Source organism: Haliotis rubra, unplaced genomic scaffold (assembly GCF_003918875.1).
Source record: "Haliotis rubra isolate DU_JTF1 unplaced genomic scaffold, ASM391887v1 Scf459, whole genome shotgun sequence".
NCBI classification, from domain to species: domain Eukaryota; kingdom Metazoa; phylum Mollusca; class Gastropoda; order Lepetellida; family Haliotidae; genus Haliotis; species Haliotis rubra.
In genome coordinates this window covers 31,483-56,073 of record NW_025767145.1, presented here as the reverse complement: position 1 = coordinate 56,073, position 24,591 = coordinate 31,483, and the positions used below count along the sequence as shown (strand labels likewise).

The 24,591-nt window shown below is 42.8% G+C and overlaps 1 protein-coding gene across 1 annotated transcript; it reads left to right on the top strand.

Annotated features, from left to right (window-relative positions):
• Nucleotides 1-366: 366 nt before the first annotated feature.
• On the top strand, nt 367-1,922 carry LOC124290168. Its single transcript, XM_046726863.1, has one exon. The coding sequence runs from the start codon at nt 415-417 to the stop codon at nt 1,279-1,281; it is 867 nt and encodes a 288-aa protein (XP_046582819.1). The 5' UTR covers nt 367-414; the 3' UTR covers nt 1,282-1,922.
• Nucleotides 1,923-24,591: the final 22,669 nt, after the last annotated feature.

The window sequence follows — 24,591 nt, the reverse complement described above, 5'->3', positions numbered from 1 at the left end:
ATTTGTATACAATACCCTTTTCTTTACCCGTGTTATAGGTTCTGTCATATAATTCTTTTAATTCCCTCTCGGTACAGCCTTGACTGGGACTATTCTATACGCGATATCGAGGGTGTCATCGTTTTGAATTAGATTCATGATAGCTTCAGCGTTAATGAAATATTTAAAAAGTCAACTGGGGGGTATGTCCTCATCAAACAGCCATTAAAACACACTTGTCGAACTCTCCAGAAACAGATGTTAATGAGAAATGTCGTTTATACAAGGCAGCGAGAAAATAGTGTTGATCAATGACCCATAATAGGCGTGCAGAGGCGGTATATTCAATTACAGTGGTACTCTCTTTTCAGAGGACAATGGCCGAGTGATATGGAAAACGTCCAACTCGATATAACGATACGATAGCTATCTACAATGCTTGCAAGTTCAACACTAGCATCAAGTCCCGACCAGTATGGCTACAGATACTGGTGCAGCTTCTGCAGCAAGTCCTTTGCCAAAGGGAAGAGGTTCAACGCTCACCACGGTGTTCTCAATGGAAATGGGCCAAAATATGGCCTCTTTTGTACCGTGAAGATCTTTCGCTACAAGAGAGGATCGGAGCGACTGTGTGACGTTGAAATACAGAAGTCACTGAAGGTTCAGGAACTGTGCCGAAGCTTTCGCATTGAAAACAGCATGAAGAAGATACAATTTGTATGTCTTGTAAAAGCTCATATGGACGAAATATGGACGCCGTTTTTCTCGTGTTCCTCTTCGTGGAGCAGACCGTTGTTCAGAGACGAGTGGGTTCTCATTGAAGACTTCCTGAAGAACTTTCAATGGTTCGTTGGTTCAGATGGGTCTTCTCCTAAACTATCTAGAACAAGACAAACATTGAACGCTTTCGTCCACTATTCTTTCCACTGCACTTCAGGATCTCTTGTGGTCTGTGGACTACAGGGAAGTGTGACAGAAGGCTGTTACATGCTTAAGACCCCAACCATCCATTCCGTGAACGAATCGTACGGAGATACCGACAAGGGCATAGCCGGGATAGAAGAGGTGTTTCAGCACCACAAGTGTAATTCTATATGTAAACATTTTATTGTCCCTGCTGCTGTTGCCCGAGACTATGGATTAGATAGGGCGAATGATGAAGATTCTTGTGAGGAATTCACGAGTGAAGGTGCTTCAGAAGAATGTTTACTTGGGTTTGATTCATCCCGCGAATCGCTCCTCTCTTCGAGAAGGCCAATCTCAGCAGCGCCTCCTCCTTACATGGAAATTTGCAACAACTGAGGAATAAATGTGACTGATAAATAAGGGTTTGTTCATTAGGACATGTTGAAAGTTCTGTGGATTAAAATTATGCCTTTGCTGTAAAATAGAGGTTTTATTTCAAGCTGTTGGCATCCCTTAAGATATATAATACCGCATAATACCTGCGACAACGACGGCGACGACAGCAACAACGAGACAATAGCGATCTGGTCCGTGCATTGAATGCTGCACTTTCGGATAGTAAAGTACGAATATATATATATTGGAAAAGGGCACTCATAGCCAAATGCTTTGCTGTAATCGTCATGTATTTCCGTTTAAAGGCTTCCACGCAGATATAACACCCTTTAATACAATAGCAATGGAACTGTGCATATATTTCAATATAGCAGTCAAGCAATAACGAAAAGAGTTTTTAAAAACAGAAATTCATCCTTCCGCCCGTGCCGCCGTCTGAGATTGGAAATGATGAACACAAATTGATGAGAAAGGAAGAAAGAAGCAGGAGCTTGTGACACCAGGTGTCAAAGGCATGTAGCAGGAAAGTATTAAACAATCAACAGTGTCAGGCATGTCCTGACGGGGTTGATGGATACTATTCATAAGATGTCTAACCCTCTGACTAGATATTGTATGTGATTAAAATATTCTTAAGAAGCCGTCTTTCTTTTCCTGGGTCTAATATGCTAGAAAGAAAACTACTGGCCATTTTTACTCTGGAGTGTAATGACCCAAACAAACACTTATTGGAAACAAAGTAACGCTTGTTAGTTACATATACAATCTCTGAACAATTATAGTTCGGAATTCAGGGGTCCCGCAGTATCGAGGTGTAACTGTACACTCATTTCAGTAAGCCAACTAAGGTTTTAGGCCGCTTTTAGCAATATACCAGCAATAGCACGGCAAGGGACACCAGAAATGGACTTTACACATTGTACCCATGTGGGGAATTGAACCTGGTTCTTTAGCGTGACGAGCGTACGCTTTAACCATTAGGCTACCCCACCGCCCCAGACATAAAAGATGATCAACAATATTTCATTTGTATGGTGACGTCACCTATTATCTGCCCCTGATCAAAGAGGATGTTCCTCGCTTCATACGGACATCTCCCATCACACATGTAAACAAGTCCCGTCACGGATCTTGTGTGGGGTTGTCATCGAGGAACCCTTTCAACCACGTGTCTCCGTCAAGTAGTGGTGTCAAGTATATAGGTCCATACTTGTTACAAGCGCTGTGAAGTCTAGGCCGAGTACGATGTGAAAGGAAGTCTACAGCCGTTGCCTCAGCTCACAACTGCGTGGCCCTTCATTATCGTGACTTCCCATGCATCCGTTAGCCTGGTCCAGAGACAAAAACGGAAAGTCATCAAATACGCCCATCCGAGACCCAGTTACATATAATATCTATACGTGCTGTCAAATGTAGATAAGTGTCCTTGTCCCAGATGATGTTGTCCAACATAGCAGTATTTTGTATGGTATAATGATGATGATTATGATGATGATGATCTGGGGCTCCTTTCACGAAGCAACCTTTACTAAGGTTAACCTTAACACCCATTCTTTAACATTGCACTAAGGTGCGTAAGTCACTAAGGTAACCTTAGTGCAATGTTAAAGAATGGGAGTTAAGGTTAACCTTAGTAAAGGTTGCTTCGTGAAAGGAGCCCTTGATCTCAATGGCTGTAGTGGTCTCTACAACAACTACTACACTACTACTACTACTACTACTACTACTACTACTACTACTACTACTACTACTACTACTACTACTACTACTACTACTACTACTACTACTACTACTACTACTACTATTACTACTACTACTATTGCTACTACTACTACTACTACTACTACTACTACTACTACTACTACTACTACTACTACTACTACTATTACTACTACTACTACTACTACTACTACTACTACTACTACTACTACTACTACTACTACTACTACTACTACTACTACTACTACTGATGCTGTATTGCTACCACTACTTCTACTACTGTATCATCTACTACTACTACTACTACTACTCCCACTTCTAATGTTACGACTGCACATTTGCATATCCTCCTACCGGGCACCCATTCGCTGTGAACGGACGCAAATTGAAAAACATAATAACTTGTCAACACATATTACGTCAACTGTATGGCAGGCAAGTCCAAAGACAAGCTTTGAGAGCTCGGAATACCACAGATCTGTGGTTCGATCCCCTGGTCGCATCATATCAAAATACGCTAAAAGATGGTACTTGGTGTTATCCTGCCTGGGGTTCGGCAGCAAAGGAACAAAACAACAACTGAACGTCTCGGAGTCAGTCTGAATGAAGTGTCCAGGTTACACTGCTTCATGGTAAAACATCGTACCGGCATAAGTCCGAACCCGGAAGTGCAACCGTGCAGATCCGGGTTAGAATTGGTCTTCACAACCCATGCTTGTCGTAAGAGGCGACTAACGGGATCGGGTGGTCAGGCTCGCTGACTTGGTTGACACATGTCATCATCTTCCATTTGCGTAGACCGATGCTCATGCTGTTGACCACTGAATGTTCTGGTCCAGACTCGATTATTTACAGACCACTGCCATATAGTTAGAATATTGCTGAGTGCGGCGTTAAACAACAAACCAACCAAGCAACCAACAGGGACGAGCATATCGCTGGGTAACTTTCGTAATCTGGAATCTTAAAACCCCATTACACCTACTTGACCTTACCTGATTTGCACACAGCGCTCTGCACAGGACCTAGTGCTACCAGACACAGTACAGATGATAGCCCTTCCGAGCACGTAATGATTACATACTCTTGGTGAGCAAGTGACACAGGTTCGGCACTGGGCCAAACTGTACTTCAGTTCCAGCTTCACGCTTGAGGACAGTGATCTTGGTCTTAGACGCTTATTACTCTGATGGGAACCCAACATCCAAAATAACTGAGACCAGAACAAGCTCTAAACTAAAGTTTTTAAAATGTGCGTGCGTGCGCACGTACATACTACACACTACCGTGTATATAACACGTATATTATATAATATAATATACAATATATATTTATACACATGCAGGAATCTCTTGTATCTATCTATATATACCTCTGTCTATACCTATCTATCTATCTCTCAATCTATCCATCAATCTATCTATCTCTCTATCTATCTAGACCGCCTCCGTGGTGTAGTGGTTAGAGCGTCCGCCCGGAGAGCGGAAGGTCGCGGGTTCCATCCCCGACCGCGTCATACCAAAAGACTGACTGAGTTTGGTTCTACGCCGCTTTTAGCAATATTCCAGCAACATCACGGCGGGGGACACCAGAAATGGGCATCACACATTGTACCCATGTGGGGATTCGAACCCTGGTCTTCGGCGTGATTTTTATGGAGAAGCATGAACACTGTGAATGACCCCGCCCCTAAAATGTATGTACAAAATAAGTGACCCCCTGCATGTCATGTGCAAAATTCCCATAATTTCTAAGCATAATTTTAAACATTATTATATATACAAAATTGCTGAACCCCCTCTCTCTCCACCCCACCCCCCAGGACGTGTGTACAAACTTGGACTTGATGGCCCCCTCCCAAGTTCCCCAGAACAAAATGGATACCCCCCCACACCTTAAAATCATCACACACACACACACACACACCAGCCATAAATTATGAAAGGTCCCTAAAAAGAAAGTTAAAACATATATTTATACCACCAATGTGGCACCAGTAGCCCATCGTAGATTCGAACTCACGTCGGAATAAAGTCTGCACAGCAAACTCATGCGACTGAGATTTAAAGACAACAATTTGTACCGCGAAACGCAATTGGTAGTAAAGGTATGCCGACATCCTGTGCCAAATTAATACGAGATCGGCGTCAATGACGCTATGATAGTACGAGCGTGGTTTACAACAGCAATTGGCCATATATTATTTCCCAGATCTCCTTGTCGGTACAGTCTCTGTTTGCGGTGTATGGTATCACAGCCGTATCTACTTAACCACACCATCGCAGTTTCATTGTTGGGGGCGAGGGGAGTGACGATGGTGTTTATAACCGCCCGGCATGCGTCCTGCGTCTCTGACCCTGTCTGACCCGGTCAATGAGGACGCTGGGCGAGGTAATGATTTGTCGTACACATATATCATTTAGTCACGTATGGAATATAATAAATTTGTAAGACTGCTAACATTTGACTTTCAAAGTGGGTACCGTGATTATAATCAGCTGTGACGACTGGAAATTTGTCGGTCATGCATCATAATCGTTAACTCGTACTCATCGTCACAATAAACAATGTTCCACTGTTGTGAACAAAATGTATTATTCATTTACATGAGCAAAGGGTGTATCTGAGGGAGGTGTTCAAACGTTTGATGTCACGCACGCACTTACGTACGCACGCACGCAAACACGCACGTACTGTTACAGTGTTGGCCTGCTCCAAAGTGAGCGAGTGAGTTTAGTTTTATGCCGCTTTTAATAATATTACAGCAATATTACGGCGTGGGACACCAGCAAGGGGTTTCACATATATTGGGAATCGAACCTGGGCCTTCGGCGAGACGAGCGAAAGCTTTAACCACTAGGCTACCCCCTGCCTGCTCCAAAGGAATCACAGGAAGGAACGATCACGGAAATATCAGTGAGTGGATGAGTGAGTGAGTGAGTGAGTGAGTGAGTGAGTTTTCGGCAGTTATAATGCAGAGGTCAGATGTTTGTCAACCTTTAAAGTATTGCAAAATCTAGAAAGCGTAATTTCAACCCGCGATCCTAGGGATCCGGCATGCCTAATGGACACAACTCTCCATTGCTAATAAACGCTCTCAACACACCTATTAGAGTTACACCAAAACGAAGACATCACTGAAGATTTTAAAACTGCTAAGACCTGTCTTGAAATAATTTCCACTGTGTTAGTGGTCAATATCAGAATACAATAATTACAAATGGAGCTGTTATTTATTGCCTCCAAGCTCAATAAAACAGAAGGTTGTTGGATTGGGTTTGGCAAGACCCAATTTCCTAAACGAAATAATATATAACATTTATATCACTAAAGGCCCCTTAATGTTCTCAAGCACATATGGGGCGGTGGGGTAGCCTAGTGGTTAAAGCGTTCGCTCGTCATACTGAAGACACGGGTTCGATTCCCCACATGGGTACAATGTGTGACGCCCATTTCTGGTGTCCCCCGCCGTGATATTGCTGGAATATTGCTAAAAGTGGCGTAAAACTACACTCACTCACTCACTCAAGCACATAATCATCAAGAGACATTTAGGACAAACACGATGATATACATGTCACCATCTAATGCTAACATCGCATGTTATATTTTGGGGCGGAACACTAAGGTCAGACGTACATGTAATTGAGTTATACATTGTCTGATTAACATTAAAGCTACCTGTTTATAGCATTAATGCTACACTTTACAGAGTTAACACTAATGTCAAACGTAGCGGGCTTAAGAATAACGTTACATGCTATACACATAACGCTAATGTTATGTAACAAGACGGCACATGTTGTGGAGTTAACATTAATGTCAAACGTAACGGGCTTAAGAATAACGTTACATGCTATACACTTAACGCTCATGTCATGTAACAAGAACGGCACATGTTATGGAGTTAACATTAATGTCAAACGTAACGGGCTTAAGAATAACGTTACATGCTATACACTTAACGCTAATGTCATGTAACAAGAACGGCACATGTTATGGAGTTAACATTAATGTCATGTGTCACGGGCTTAACAAAAAACGGCAAACGTTATGGAACTAACATTAATATCACGTGACACGGGCTTAACAAGGAAGGCACATGTTATATAACTAAAAGTCACATGATACGGGCTAAAACGTATGACACATGCCATAGAGTTCAACCTAATGTCATATGTGGGCGGTAGAACTAACGTGACGCACAGTTCCACATTACACTTTGTACCTCTTCCCAGAATATGAACTCATACTAAAGACAACCACAAACATGTCAACCTTCCATAAACTATACATCATAAAGTAAACATGGTTGTCTCGAACTTTCATATGTCGAACGCACGGTTGTCTCGAAGTATCACACCCGTGAAGGTCCGGGTTAGAATTGATCTTCAGTAACCCATGCGTGTCGTAATTTAAGAGGCGACTAACGGGATCGGGTGGTCAGACTCGCTGGCTTGGTTGACACATGTCATCGGTTCCCAATTGCGCAGATCGATGCTCATGGTGTTGATCACTGGATTGTCTGGTCCAGACTCGATTATTTACAGACTGCCGTCATATAGATGGAATATTGCTGAGTGCGGCGTAAAACTAAAGTCACTCACTCACTCACTCACTCGAAGTGTCAAATGAACCCCTGCGTATCCGTTATTAATTCATCATGTTTCGTGTGTATCGAACCTCTGATATCGCGAAGCATTCGATATCCCTTCAACGTCGACAAAACGGTGTTCGACTGTAGTATAGGTTATATTGTCCTCCCATTTAAACGCCGAACAGGGCCATATCAATCCAAATCCCGACATACAAGAAAACGTGTAGATTTCTGTATACGCCTATATCTGATTCAAGCACCTAACCCCTCTACGAACAGCTACTGACCCCTTCAGACTTCCTTAATTCCATTCACTAAGGCAGAGTCAAGTGATCCCCTGAACAAAGTATATCTTTGACATCAAACCAACGGTCATATCTATCACATTACCTCGTTAGGAACTTAGCATCTGTCCTTGAACCGGACAAGCAGAATATTAAACACATGTACTTTTCGATTCATGAAAGAGTATCTGATGATTCACGCATTCCTTCTTTCTCCATCCTTGAATCTTACAACCTGATCAATCTCACCCGAAAACCAGGCGGCCATGACCTCAAAACCAAGGGCAGCTAACTACATGTAAGAACTTCATGCGCTAAGGTCACGGTAATCAAGGAAATAAAGTTATATTATATGACTGACTGACTGACTGAGTTTGGTTTTACGCCGCTTTTATCAATATTCCAGCAATATCACGGCGGGGGACACCAGAAATAGGCTTCACACATTGTGCCAATGTGGGGAATCGAACCGGGTCTTCGGCGTGACGAGCCAACGCTTTAACCATTAGGCTACCCCACCGCCCCTTATAATATATGAAAATATCACAGACATGTTTTTTCCTTTAAAAAAACCCAGATGGAGCCCAGAGTAATTTATAATTTCAGGCTGGAGTTGAGGCAATCTAGACGTGCCAAATCATTCCAGACTTCAGCAGGACTCTGTTACATTTATGCTCTAGGGTCTGGGAGACTAACTATCTCATTAGACCCACCCCTGAAGATCCGGGTTAGAATTGGTCGTTAGAGGCGACTAACGGGATCGGGTGGTCAGGCTGGCTGACTTTGTTGACACATGTCATCGTATCCCAATTGCGTTGATCGATCTTCATGTTGTTGATCACTGGATTGTCTGGTCGAGACTCGATTATTTACAGATAGACGCTATATAGCTGGAATACTGCTGCGGCGTTAAACAACAACCAACCAAATTATTAAACACAGTGCAGCAATTTAGGTTGTGCGCTGCTTTCATTTCATTTTGTTGGTTATATGTACTGTTATAAAAATAATTCTTTACCCTCTCTACAAGGCATGTGAAGCGTGCTGTTCTCACACATTCACACAGATAGGATCTATTCAGACACCTGTGAACAACTTCTTTCAGATGGTGACAACTAGTCTATAAATATATATATGAAGATGACGCTTGACAATTTGAGAACATGTCAGATGGTGTGGGGCAGGTTTCCTGGAGTGAGTGAGTGAGTTTAGTTTTACGCTGCACTCAGCAATATTCCAGCTATATGGCGGCGGTCTGTAAATAATCGAGTCTGGACCAGACAACCTGTGATCAACAGCATGAGCATCGATCTGCACAATTGGGAACCGATGACATGTGTCAACCAAGCCAGTGATCCTGACCATCCGATCCCGTTAGTCGCCTCTTACGACAAGCATGGGTTACTGAAGGTTCATTCTAAGCCGGACCTTCACGGGTAAGGTTTCCTGGAGAAGGAGAGAGAGAATTAGTGAATTTAGTTTAATGCCGCTTTAAGCAACATCCTAGCAATATCGCGACGGGGACACCAAAATGGGCTTCACACATACATAGGCGGGGAATCGAACCCGAGTCGTCGGCGTGAAGAACGCTTTAACCAGCTGGCTCCCGGGAGAGATACACTCAGAGATACAGTATTTCCTTGCTGATATCCACTGTGGAATATTCCTCTGCTATTACGGAAAGTTTGCACACATATGTGGGTTTCCCCAGGATCAGATACAAAAATCTAAAAATATATCTAGGTAACAAAATCTAACAAAGGGATGAGTTCAGAAGGGCGTGTCTGCTTCGATGGAGACACTTTGACAACAACGTGGTTACGTTTTTACTGTGAGATATAACTGTCAAGCACATGTTCAAAAGTGCATTCGGTACAATTTAAGGGTTGAATTAAGGCGCTTTTTGACAATAGTCTTTGCATGCTTTAAACACTCTCTGGCAGTTTTGGACACGTCTCGTGAAAGGCATATTTATATGTCGCTCTGGCACACTACTTAGTCGCACCCGATCTTACGACGAACATGGATTCCTTGGTCTTAGGCATGTCAAACACGAACTCCTCTACGATGTCACCATTATATATTCATAACCCAAAAGGCTATCGATGATTATTGTTTTTTTATTATGTTACTATCCCAGATGTTTCACCATTGAGTTAACTAAAACGTGAATACTAAATATCGTACATGAGACATAGTTTAAGAATTTTAATCAAATTTATCAAAATATGACTGTTTACTTCCATATACATCTGCAGGTAATATATTGTCATGAGAACCATACCCACATGGGTACATTGTGCGAAGTCCATTTCTGGTGTCCCCCGCCGTGACGTTGCTGGAATATTGCTAAAAGCGGCGTAAAACCAAACTCACTCACTCACTCATGAGAACCACAAATCAGGCATGCGAATGTGAATTCCTTCATAGGCATCTAAAAAGATTAAAAAACAGTTTGCTGAACACAAATTACACATCAAACCACGACTGGATCTAATCATATCAAGTTATACTCGCGTGGATAAACTCAATCATATACCATTTATTACCTTTGTCATGCTTTGTTACTCAGACCGCCTCCGTGGTGTAGTGGTTGGAGCGTCCGCCCGGAGAGCGGAAGGTCGCGGGTTCGATCCCCGACCGCGTCATACCCAAAGACTGACTGAGTTTGGTTCTACGCCGCTTTTAGCAATATTCCAGCAACATCACGGCGGGGGACACCAGAAATGGGCTTCACACATTGTGCCAATGTGGGGATTCGAACCCGGGTCTTCGGCGTGACGAGCCAACGCTTTAACCACTAGGCTACCCCACCCCCCCCCTCATACCAAAAGACGTTAAAATATGGTACTTGTTGGTCCCTGCCTGGCGCTCGGCATTAATGGGTACAACAAGGACTGGTCGGCTCGGAGTCAGTATACTGTGTCTGAGTGGGGTATTCATGCTTCACTGCGGCATGGTATCTCAGTGGGCTAGCACTATAAAACCAGCTTCAGTCTGGGCTAGTACAAGTAGCCGCACATACACATACACACGCATGCATGCACGTCGTCATATGAGCGAAATAGTCTCAAGCACGACGTTAAACCCAATTTCACCTCACCTCACCTTTGTTTCTCAAAACATCCTTAGATTGCAGTAATGGCGTGAGTATACATTAAACACTTGATTCACTACAACATGGCTTAGGTGAATACCATGCAGGTCGGATTCAAAGTGAAATCAAACCCAACCGGATCTTTGACAGACATTTGATCACGAATTCTCATTGATGCAACGTGAGTGAGTGAGTGAGTGAGTTTGTGTTTACTCCGCTTTCAGCAATATTCCATCAATATCCCGGTGGGGGGACACTTAAAATTGGCTTCACACAAATCCCGTGATGCGGATGCCACACGTTTATCATTATGGTAAAACCCTAGGGCACTCGTATGGTGTTGACAAACAGATCTAGGATTCAAACCCACGATCATAGGCTCCTACATTGTTCCAGGGACGTAACTCTCTGTCGAGCTGTGCACTCCGATGACTGCTTCCCTAATAAATGTGGTCATAAAAGTCGAATGAATTAACCTTGATTCGATGTAGTTAATAGTAGATATAAGGAAAGCTAAACAAATAATCACTATCTGTTTTGTCTGCAAAAAATGTGAAAAAAAATCTGATACACTTTGAAATTTCGAGAACGAGAGGGGTTTTCAGTTAGTATACATACATGAGGTATAGGCATTGGTGTTTCGAATATTATAACAACAGTCACTTATGTATTGTAAGCATACATTTCATAGGAGTACGGGTTTACGAGTTATTTTCTGAACGTAAACGCGTTTGCAAAACCGTTTTCGGTGTATGTTCATGTGACATCACGAGTGTAGCTGTGGGGACTCCCCGTTCAATGAATGGGAATGACTGTACAACTATGTTGGCAACCTGCCAAGACAGCCAGCCAGGCATGCGTCATACAACCACGCGTCATTATCCACAGTTAGGGCGGATATTTATGTACACTGCGCCAGTCAACGTGGTTTGTTAATATTTAAAAGAGTAAACTTCCGCGTGGATTTTCCAGTGCAAAGTCGGTTCTGTGCTGGTGTTTTCACAGCATAAGTGACGCTTGTTAGAATTATGAATAATATGCCGTGTCATGTTATGCATAAATATGTTACCCATTACGCGAGGGGGGTTGGGGATTGTTGATATTCACCCTTTCTAAAAAAACAACAACTCATACTGCAATGACGTACCCCATCTTATCGATGCAGATATTGATATGTTAGAGGCAGTAGTACCTTTAGATGAAATCTAGTGTTACAGCATCGACGTGAACATGTGAAGATGAATACTACGAACATCCTCAAACAAATGGCGTTTGGTGTCCAATATTGTCCTAGTGAGGTGCGGGATAGAGATTTCGCGATATGAACTCACTTAGACAAGTGGCAGTAGGTGTCCAATATTATCCAGGTGAGGTGCAGGATGGAGGGTACCTGATACGAACAGGCTAATACAAACAGAATTAAGTGTCTAATATTATCCTGTTGAGGCGCGGGATAGAGGGTACCCAATGCGAACTCACTAAGACAAATAGAGTTAGGTGTCCAATATTATCCTGGTGAGGTGCGGGATAGAGGGTACCCGATACGAACTCACTAAGACAAGTGGCAGTAGGTGTCCAATATTATCCTGGTGAGATGCAGGATAGAGAGTACATGATACGAACTCACTAAGAGAAATGGTGTTAGGTGTCCATTATTATCCTGGTGAGGTGCGGGATAGAGGGTACCTGATACGAACTCACTAAGACAAGTGGCAGTAGGTGTCTAATATTATCCTGGTGAGGTGCAGGATGGAGGGTACCCGATACGAACTCACTAAGACAAATGGAGTTAGGTGTCCAATATTATCATGGTGAGATGCGGGATAGAGGGTACCCGATACGAACTCACTAAGACAAGTGGCAGTAGGTGTCAAATATTATCCTGGTGAGATGCGGGATAGAGAGTACATGATACGAACTCACTAAGAGAAATGGAGTTAGGTGTCCATTATTATCCTGGTGAGTTGCGGGATAGAGGGTACCCGATACGAACTCACTAAGACAAATGGAGTTAGGTGTCCAATCTTATCCTGGTGAGGTGCGGGATAGAGGGTACCCGATACGAACTCACTAAGACAATAGAGTTAGGTGTCCAATATTATCCTGGTGAGGTGCAGGATGGAGGGTACCCGATACGAACTAACTAAGACAAATGGAGTTAGGTGTCCAATATTATCCTGGTGAGGTGCAGGATGGAAGGTACCCGATACGATATAACTAAGACAAATGGAGTTAGGTGTCCAATATTATGATGTTGAGATGCGGGATAGAGGGTACCCGATACGAACTCACTAAGAGAAATAGAGTTAGTTGTCTATTATTATCCTGGTGAGATGCGGGATAGAGGGTATCCGATACTAACTCACTACGACAAACGGAGTTAGGTGTCCAATATTATCCTGGTGAGGTGCGGGATAGAGGGTACGCGATACTAACTCACTTAGACAAATGGAGTTAGGTGTCCAATATTATCCTGGTGAGGTGCGGGATAGAGGGTACCCGATACGAACAGACTAATACAAATAGAATTAGGTGTCTAATATCATCCTGTTGAGGCGCGGGATAGAGGGTACCCAATGCGAACTCACTAAGACAAATAGAGTTAGGTGTCCAATATTATCCTGGTCAGGTGCGGGATAGAGGGTACCTGATACGAACTCACTAAGACAAGTGGCAGTAGGTGTCCAATATTATCCTGGTGAGGTGCAGGATGGAGGGTACAAGATACGAACTCACTAAAAAAAATGGAGTTAGGTGTCCATTATTATCCTGGTGAGGTGCGGGATAGAGGGTACCTGATACGAACTCACTAAGACAAGTGGCAGTAGGGGTCCATTATTATCCTGGTGTAGTGCAGGATGGAGGGTACATGATACGAACTCACTAAGACAAGGTGGCATAAGTGTCCAATATTATCCTGGTGAGGTACGGGACAGATGGTATCCGATACGAACTCACTACGCCAAATGGAGTTAGGTGTCCAATATTATCCTGGTGAGGTGCAGGATGGAGGGTACCCGATACGAACTCACTAAGACAAGTGGCAGTAGGTGTCCAATATTATCCTGGTGAGGTGCAGGATGGAGGGTACATGATACGAACTCACTAAGACAAATGGAGTTAGGTGTCCAATACTATCCTGGTGAGGTGCGGGATGGAGGGTACCCGATACGAACTCACTAAGACAAATGGAGTTAGGTGTCCAATATTATCCTGGTGAGGTGCAGGATGGAGGGTACCCGATACGAACTCACTACGACAAGTGGCAGTATGTGTCCAATATTATCCTGGTGAGGTGCAGGATAGAGGGTACCCGATACGAACTCACTACGACAAGTGGCAGTAGGTGTCCATTATTATCCTTATGAGATGCGGGATAGAGGGTACCCGATACGAACTCACTACGACAAGGGGGAGTATGTGTCCAATATTATCCTGGTGAGGTGCGGGATGGAGGGTGCCTGATACGAACTCACTAAGACAAGTGGCAATATGTGTCCAATATTAACCTGGTGAGGTGTGGGATGGAGGGTACCTGATCCGAACTCACTAAGACAAGGGGGATTAAGTGTCCAATATCATCCTGGTGAGGTGCGGGATGGAGGGTACCTGATCCGAACTCACTAAGACAAGGGGGAGTAAGTGTCCAATATCTTCTTGGTGAGGTGCGGGATGGAGGGTCCCCGATACGAACTCACTAAGACAAGTGGCAGTATGTGTCCAATATTATCCTGGTGAGGTGCGGGATGGAGGGTACCTGATACGAACTCACTAAGACAAGGGGGATTAAGTGTCCAATATCATCCTGGTGAGGTGCGGGATGGAGGGTACCTGATACGAACTCACTAAGACAAGGGGGAGTAAGTGTCCAATATCTTCTTGGTGAGGTGCGGGACAGAGGGTCCCCGATACGAACTCACTAAGACAAGTGGCAGTATGTGTCCAATATTATCCTGGTGAGGTGCGGGATGGAGGGTTCCTGATACGAACTCACTAAGACAAGGGGGATTAAGTGTCCAATATCATCCTGGTGAGGTGCGGGATGGTGGGGACCTGATACGAACTCACTAAGACAAGGGGGAGTAAGTGTCCAATATCTTCTTGGTGAGGTGAGGGACAGAGGGTCCCCGATACGAACTCACTAAGACAAGTGGCAGTATGTGTCCAATATTATCCTGGTGAGGTGCGGGATGGAGGGTACCTGATACGAACTCACTAAGACAAGGGGGATTAAGTGTCCAATATCACCCTTGTGAGGTGCGGGATGGTGGGGACCTGATACGAACTCACTAAGACAAGGGGGAGTAAGTGTCCAATATTATCCTGGTGAGGTGCGGGATAAATTGCATCAAATACAATTACTTTATTTCATGATTTTTGAGCAATCAACATCTGGATCCAATCTGAAATGTCTCTGGTATTACTCGATTACTCTGAAGGCAATCAGATATGTTTGGAATGGAAATTCCCGAATCACTGCGATGCATCTTGGATGTCCATTATACCTAAAACTTGATTGATTTACCATTTCTAAATTTGATATTTGTGTCCAGCGACACATCTATACTTAAACAGTAATTTTCACGTTTTGGAGTAATATAATATTTGTAAATACCTCATCATAAATATGATATTTTCTCTAAAATTCATTAAAAGTGTTTCTGAAACAAATTCCGAAGTCTCTCGTAATTTCTATAGGATGGCTCAAACTTTTTGTCAGGATTTGTTGCATTTCATTTGTGTATTTTGAGGTGAGATTAAAAAACACACTACCAGGAAAGGTGACTAATACATTAATTCCATAAAAGAAAATGTTTTGCTATTAATTCACCACTAAATTTGACAAATCTGAAAACAAAACTGATCTCTCAACAAACACAATGAAAAGAAAAAGTACAACAAACTTATACCTGCAGAATTCCAAGTTGAACCTTGGTTACCGTACCCAATGCGGAGGGTAATTTTATGTCCTAAAACTTTGCGCTACATGCGCGTTGTGGGATAAGAAAGGCAAAACCTCCTTGAATAGGACATAATAAATACAGCCCACATGACCATTTATGTACAAGTACTATGAAGAATAAAATGATTTCCTTCCTTGGAAAAAGAATGGATTTTTCAGTAACCAATGCTTGTTGTAAGTGGCGACTAACGGGATTGGGTGGTCAGGCTCGCTGACTTGGTTGACACATGTCATCGTATCCCAATTACGTAGATCGATGCTCATGCTGTTGATCACAGGACTGTCTGGTCCAGACTCGATTACTTACAGACCGCCGCCATATAGCTGGAATATTGCTGAGTGCGGCGTAAAACTAAAATCACTCACTCACTCACTCACTCACTCACTCACTCACTCACTCACTCACTCACTCACTCACTCACTCACTCACTCACTCACTCACTCACTCACTCACTCACTCACTCACTCACTCACTCACTCACTCACTCACTCACTCATGAGGTCAATCACTGAATTGTTTGGTTTGTCCAAAGAGGCGACTTAACAACATGGACAAGAGCGGGAATAACAATTACAACAACAAATTCCGATGCAATACTCAGGGTGCATAGTATGTTTTTTTCATGCGGATGCATGATCAGTAACGGATGAGGTATACAATGCGACGCTTTTTGTGTTTTAAATAAATATTACGATTTTTGTGTGGTTTCATTCATATGCGCAGATACGGAAGCTACGTGTGCTTAACGAAGTGTCATTTCTAGGTACCTCTAGGTTGGCGTCATTGTTAAAGCGTTCGCTCGTTACGCTGAAGACCCGGGTTCGATACCACACATGGTTACAATAGGTACAATGTGTGAAGCCCGTTTCTGGTGTTCCGTGGCGCGATATTGCTGAAATAATGCTAAAACGGCATAAAACCATTCACTCACTCCTGAAATGCCCGTACATGCAGACATTTGGGAGGAAGTGAGATTTTGTGCTGTTTTGAAAAGTGTTTAAGTTATGAGGGACTTACGTAACTAGGGACCAGGGCCTAGATTTTCGAAGCTCTCTTAGTGCTAAGATAGTCGTAAGTACCATACATTAACATTAACTTACGACTGTCTTAGCGAAAGAGAGCTTCGAAAATCTAGGCCCTGGGCCGACGAAATTGATAAAAGCCACATAACAGGTGTTTAGAAGGTGCACGAAGGAAGGGAGAAAGTCGGGCACGAACGAAGAAACGAAGAAACGAACGGACAAACAAACAAACCAACCAAACAACCAACGATCAGATGGACATTATTAATGACCATTAAATGTCCCTTAAAATATAATACATATTATGAACCAAATACTACACAGATGCTGTTGACGCACGGTGACATAAAAGATGCAGTTTACACGTAAGATGATAATTTTATTTACTTGTATAACTCATTTCATCTGTGGTGTACTCACATCACAGCTGAATAAGGCACATAAAAGCCAAGGACACATTGAAGCTATAAACACCAGTTTTTTAAAGAATAATATGGCTTCGCCGGCAGGAGCTGTACTAACATCACAGCGGTAACATCATTATTTCTCTATCACTTATTATAGCCACATTGGTTGAATAACGCACGCCAATGTGGGTATTTAAATGGCTTTGATTCATGTTAGGATATGTACATCGTGTGTTCCGAAATGTGAACACTACACGCATTATTCGAGAACCATTTGCGGTATGTGCTTGTTGATTTCGTTTTCATTATGTAAACGTAAGTATTTATAGGAGGGAGGCAATATTCAGGGTAACACATGTTATATTTGGAATTACTCTTTCTCAGTAAAGTACACATTCTAGTATTTTAATTGGGTTGGGCCCATCCGGGATTCGAACCCACACCCTCAGAGTCAGACACCTAATCGCCAGCACACAAGGTCAACACACGAATCCACTCAGTATTTGTTTGTATGTGTGTATTTGTGCGTGTGCATGTGCGTATGTGTATGTGCGTGTGCGCGCGCGTGCGTGCGTGTGTGTCGGTTGTTGGGCGTGATAATAGGTGAGTCTGAGTACGGGTCAAAAGCACCTGTGAAGATCCGAGTAAGAAAGATAGAGGTCACCAGTGAGATGGACTGGTTGGTCACAGAGTTGGTGACAGTCCTAACATTTAATAGACCATTAAACAAGAATTAAACAACAAAACGGTATCATGGTTGGGCCTGGGGTCTACCTACTCCTAATATATTCCAGCCACAGTACTCGGCTATATCAGGGGCCAGAAACGGTGGGTGCCGTTGTTTAAACGTCGCGTGGACGACGACTATACACAACCCATTGACATGTTGCACATCGACGTGAAGCTGGTTCCCAGGGCTAACTGGTGGTATCATCAGAAGTGACCTGTCTTTAACGGGTTCGACGCCGGGGCACTTTTAAGCCTGATTTAACACGATTTACGGCAGTTTTTCACGCTGCAGGGACTTGTTATGTTTCGTACATGGACCACAGGGTTTTGTTGTTACTATGGATTGAAAGCCCTGTGTCATGGTTTTCACGTCATGTGCGACACGTGCGGGTGTCGTCACGTTTTCCCACCCTTAAAGCCACTCGAAGCTAAGCCCCATGCGTGTGACGGGAGCCAAAACAGCTCAGATTTGATATCACAAGGGGTCTGATCTGTGCATTAAACAACCAATCAACGATTGGCGCTTTCCGTCGTAATTCCAGCCACTTGGGTGGCTTCCATGTCTCACTCAGAAACTCTCGGACTAGGCATTACAATCAAAACATCAGCCAAACAAGTGCCTCTGCAAACATGACACCAATCAAGGTTCAATTGAAGACAATGAAGCTACTTTAGGAATGTATCTTGTGTGAAGGTAACCTTTGGTAACAAACAATAAGAATTAAATATTACAAAAACCGTGTCTCCGTTTTCTCTCCACATGGAAATATAGACAATACCAAGCGATGAAAAACGTTTTATTCATCCTTCAGGACAGCATCAAACGTTTTGAGTTCGCCTTCACACAGGTGAATTAAAGACAATACCAAGGCTAAGGTAACAATTTCACATAGCATCAAACTAAATACAAACATTCGCCATCACACCAGGTGGAATTAAAGACATTACCAAGGCTAATCGCAGCAATGACAGCTTTTTATTTCATCCTTCCAGGCAACATCAAACTAAGTGCAAACATAGCAAAATTGAGTTCGCCATCACACCAGGTGGAATTAAAGACAAATATCCTGGCTAGTTCGTAGACATTGAAAGCATGTGCCCCTCACCTGGGACAATACCTCCAATGCCTTGGCCGACCGACTGAATTTTGAACCAAGTGTAGAAAATCACTTGAGCCAAGGATTATATTTCAGTTTCACGTGTCCGACTTTACCTCCATGTTTTATTTTACAGTACAACCAGAAATTATTGAGAATTTAAAGATTGTAATTTTATATTTTTTCACACTCATTACTCACGTATTAAATGTTAATATTACAAGAACATAACTCCAGATTCAAAGACAGGTGAACAGTTAGTATTTTGTCAAGTCACTAAAGGCAGCAATGCAGGCATCAATGCGACGGGGCATACTACTGATCAAAGAAGTTAGAAAGTCGTGGTCCATGCTGTCCCAATATCGGACCACCTCTTCTTTCATTTCAGCAATATTTGTCAGATTTTTCTTATTGACACTTTCCTTCATAAGTCCCCAAACATTTTCTATTGGATTTAGGTCTGGGCTATTGCTTGGCCAATCTGATAATGTTATATTTTGGGTCCGAAACCAGGCCTGTGAATGTTTTGAACGACTGACTGACTGAGTTTAGTTTTACGCCGCTTTTAGCAATATTCCAGCAATATCACGGCGGGTGACACCAGAAATGGGCTTAACGCATTGTGCCCATGTGGGGAATCGAACCCGGCTCTTTGGCGGTATAGGCTACCCCACCGCCCGTTTTGAAGGATGTTTTGGGTCGTTGTCCTGCTGGAAAATCCAACAATAGCCATAGAACACGTGGGCAGATGGAAGAAAATGTCCCTCGAGAATATCTGTGTACCGCTCACTGTTCACATTCCCTTCAAATACACAGAGGGGCGTTGCCCCTAACACAGATGGAGTTGTCTCTCTTGAATGAAACCAAGCACTTGATAGCTGGTCAAGGTTGTACTATAATAGTATTATTAGTTCTTTGTTTCGTGTTCTTATTGTTTATTTTACGTTTTAACCTTCTTTGTATTAATGCTTTTTAGCTTAAATTTATGTTATTGCGGTTTTGTGTTAGCGTTTTAGATAAGTGAGAGAAGGACTTACTGCCTTTTCACGTTAATTCTATGTTTTATTGGTTTGGGGTTAGTGGTTTAGTATAGAGAGAAACGGTGTTAACTTGTACTTTTATGTTTGCATTCCCCATGTATGGCCAACATGATAATGACGAAGCATTTGTGCAACACAGTCATATACCAACATGGATAACTATAGCTCACGAATTCAATACCCAAACAATTACATAATGGACAGATAATTCAAATATGTCAGCACAAGTAAATAATACGAAATGTGAAACCTGAAAGGATACTACTTTGATTTCAATGTCTGATTGCTGTGAGAGCGCAGTTGAGTCTACGTAGGAAGGTCGTTGTGGTAGATCAGATCTCTGTGATGTCTTAAGCTTCAGGTACTGTTGAGAATGGCTCTCCTCTCAGGGCCGCCCCTTCACTCTTATGCAACACCAACATTTCGTCCTTGCTTTCAGCAGAAAATCACAACCGTTTGCGCTTGCTTACTGCCAAGTCGCCTCTGAACCACTGCCGAGACTCAAACTGGTTTGGGTGCACCAGCTACCGTATTCCAACCCCTCGCCTCTCCTCTAAGAGTCGCCCCTTCACTTCTATGCAGCACCAGCATTTCTTCCTGCTACCTGCAGAAAATCACCACCGTTTGCGCTTGCTTACTGTCAAGTCGCCTCTGAGTCACTGCTGAGACTCGACCTGGTTTGCCTGCGCCAGCCATCGTTTCGCCACCATCGCCTCTCCTCTAAGGGTCGCCATTTCACCCTCGATGCAACACCAACATTTCGTCCTGCCTCCAGCAGAAAACCACCATCGTTTGCGCTTGCTTACTGCCAAGTCGCCTCTGAGCCACACCCGAGACTCAAACTGGTTTGCCTGCCCTAGCCACCGTTTCACCACCATCGCCTCTCCTCTAATGTTGCCCCTTCACTCCTATGCAACATCAGCATTTCGTCCTGCTTTCAGCAGAAAATCACCACCGTTTGCGCTTGCTTACTGCCAAGTCGCCTCTGAGCCACTGCCAAGACTCGAACTGGTTTGCCTGCGCCAGCCATCGTGTCACCTCCATCGCCTTTCCTCTAAGGATCGCCCTTTCACCCCCCTATGCAACACAAACATCTGTCCTTGCTTCCAGCAAAGTCGCCTTTGAGCCACCTGTCAAGATTCAATCTGTTTCAGTTCTGCTACACCATGGCCGTCTGTACATCGAGCATCTTCGGGAGAACGAATGATGAATAGCTTGAGCAATGTCGCGCGCCGTTATACAAACTAAGCACCAAGTCAACCAAGTGCTTGATCATGGTGGAGGGCGGAATTATCCCGACCAGATTGTATCACCTATTTCAACACGGCTCCCTTGGGAGCTGCATAAATCGCCTTACACGCGCATGCTGCGTGTCGTTGGATAGCTGTGTCCTGGAGCTACACGGAGAATGTTTCCGTTTGTTTTTATGCAAATTTACAGCCGAGCAATTAAGGTTTATGTGATGTTAAGCTGTGCGTTTTTCTTCCACGTAGGTCCCGGTGGAAGAAATTTGTTCCACCCAGCCTCCGGTGGAAGTCGCCCGCGCCATTGCATTTTGGAAGCCTTCTACTTTGTCATATCTATGCATGTTATACATTGTTGGAAACCTGAGGAAACGCTCTCTCCATATATGCAAACGTGAATATTATGCTCCCCCCTGGTAACCAGTCCAGATTGAAACTCCGACGTGATTTTCTGTGTAATTTTCCTGAAGTTCAATTCTTCTGTGGTATAGCAATTTTTTGCCAACATCATGCAGTCATGACATAACGGCTAGTACGCTTACACATCACCTCAGGAAATACATTTCTATCGTGCGTTTGAAAGCCATTTAAGGCGTGCTTTAGACAATGTATAATACGCACATGTTGCACATTCAGTAGTGGAGCTATATAAGTATTAATGTGCGAACTGCAAAATATATGGGACGTGATATAGATTTGCGGAATCTAGATGAATCTGTACACCGGCTATACCGGCGGCGTTAATATTTACATCTATAGTGCATGTGCAAGATCATGCATGTGGGATGCTGGAAATATGTAATATGTTGTTGTGCAACATTAGATAGTTGAGCTATACAGGACTGAATATGCTTGACAGAACTAAACAGTAGAATAGTTTGGAATCTAACCATAACAGCAATACCTGTAGTGTTAATATTTATATTTTAGTGTATCGAAAAGCCCTTTATAATGCGCTTCTAACGACGTATAACACGTATATGTGCAACATTTTGCAAAGGTGCTACACACATCTGAAAATGCCGCTTCTGTGTCCGATGCCTCCGACATCAGCGGATGTAGTGCTCGGCTATAATTTCTATACCCGTCATTCGATCCTTCATTTCTATAATGCATTTGAAAGCACTTTACAATGCGCTTCTGACGACGTATAACAGGTACATGTGCAGTATCCTGCAATGTTGCTACACACATCTGAAAATGCCGCCGCTTCTGGTGTCCGTGTCACCTCCGCCATCAGCGGATGTTCACTCCGGCTATAATTTCTGTGTCCATGGTCTGATGTTCAATATGTCTAATGCAGTCAAAATCCCTCGAAAGTACGCTTCAAACGACGTATAACACGGACATGTGCGACGTTGTGCTGAGACGTTACACACGTCGGTTTATACCGCCGCTTTTTGTGTCGGCGGCCTTTCAAATGGGGTCTGTACACAGTAAAGTCGTCCCAAAGAGTATTTTAAGAGCGTTTCATATACTTCCTAAAAAACGCACTATGTGTGTATGCGTGTTTGTGTATGAAGTGAGCGCATTTGTATGTGTGTGCGTCTGTGTGTCTGTGTCTGACATGATAGATCCTAGTATTGGTAGCTGAAATGTGCTCAGCAAACTAGAACACTAGAAATTCTCAATATGTTCCAAGTTCCACGCGTCTACGAATGATACCAAAGTATCCGATTCCACACGTGTGGAAGGCCTTTATCTGACAGTTAAGAAGGGCAATGACGTCATCGTCATTTGCGTTATGTTATGAAAGGTATTTTTTTAAGTGCGGGAAGAGGCGAAATCCGCTGAATACTGAGGAAATGTAATGAATTCCAAGGCACAATTGTGGATATTGCCATGGTAACATCAGCAATGTTCTCTGGTGAAGTCTCCAGGGGAAAGCTATGGAAGATCATTAGTGCCACAGTCTAAAAATGTTGGGTAGTCCCCTAATTTTACTTATCAGGTTTCCACTGTACTTGGATCTCTAAATACCCTACGTTGTACGTCGCTGGATGGCTGAAAGAACGCCGCTCACTCTACGTAGTAATACTTACATGTAAATTATACTTACATCTACGGAGACAATACTGCCATCGTTACCCAGACCGTGATATTGTCTTGTGCATTTTCGACACTATTTGGATATAGTTCTTACAAACGTTCGATACAGATCATGTGTTCTGTTAAAAAGTATATTTTTTAAAACGTCTTTTGGTTGTATATTATGTTCATTTAGAATTTCGATTTAACACTTACTGAACTCATTGAACAAACATTTCAAATTGTCAAACTATCAGCGAGGAAATATACGAAAATAAAATGTATTATTTCAGGAATATTTGGAGATTTTCAAACGAAGTGTCATTTATTGCTTAGATAGCACTTCTTAAAGACACACTGTATTGTCTGGTCCAGACGCATTTATTTACAGACCGCCGCCAAATAGCTGGAAAAATTGCTTTGTTGAATAACATGCGAACCGAACAAATCTTAAAGATTGTTCAAAAGTGAAGTCAAACAAATCAGTCATCCTGAAATACGTCAGCGGTTTTAAAAATCCTACATGGACCCATTGTAGATTACATAGAAAATAGTGTTACCCAAGTCGATAATTGAGAGCAGATTATACTTTAGCCAACGTGGATTATGATAGCATATCGTCGCCTGAAAACCAGAGTGTACTAAGTCACAAAAACCTATTTTCGAGAAATTCGACCTTGAAGTTTAGGACAACAATATCTTCTAAACTTTTCAATCGAATTCTTTCAAATTTTTCACATGCGTGTGACATGTTAAACAGTATCAGAAAATATCAAATTATATGTTCAATCGATTGAAATAAATCAGAAATTTAGGAACAATGATTGGAGATAGAACACTTGAGCAAAAACATCGTGATTCTTCTCAAAACCAAAGTGTTCTAAGTGTAAAAAAAACCCAACTAAAACTCAGTTTTATTATTATTATATCGATATTTGATTGTTATTTCTTTTTTCCCGTTCGAAAATGAACAACATGAGAATCTTCATGGAGATAGAACAAAGTTTGTGTTTGAAAACCACTTTCAAAGCTAGATAGCACTGTAAAAAGTTGCTAGAGTAATAGATTATGCTCTAAAACC

What these genes read in the sequence shown, in the direction of transcription:
- LOC124290168 (XM_046726863.1), top strand. Translation starts at nt 415, where the DNA reads ATGCTTGCAAGTTCAACACTAGCATCAAGTCCCGACCAGTATGGCTAC.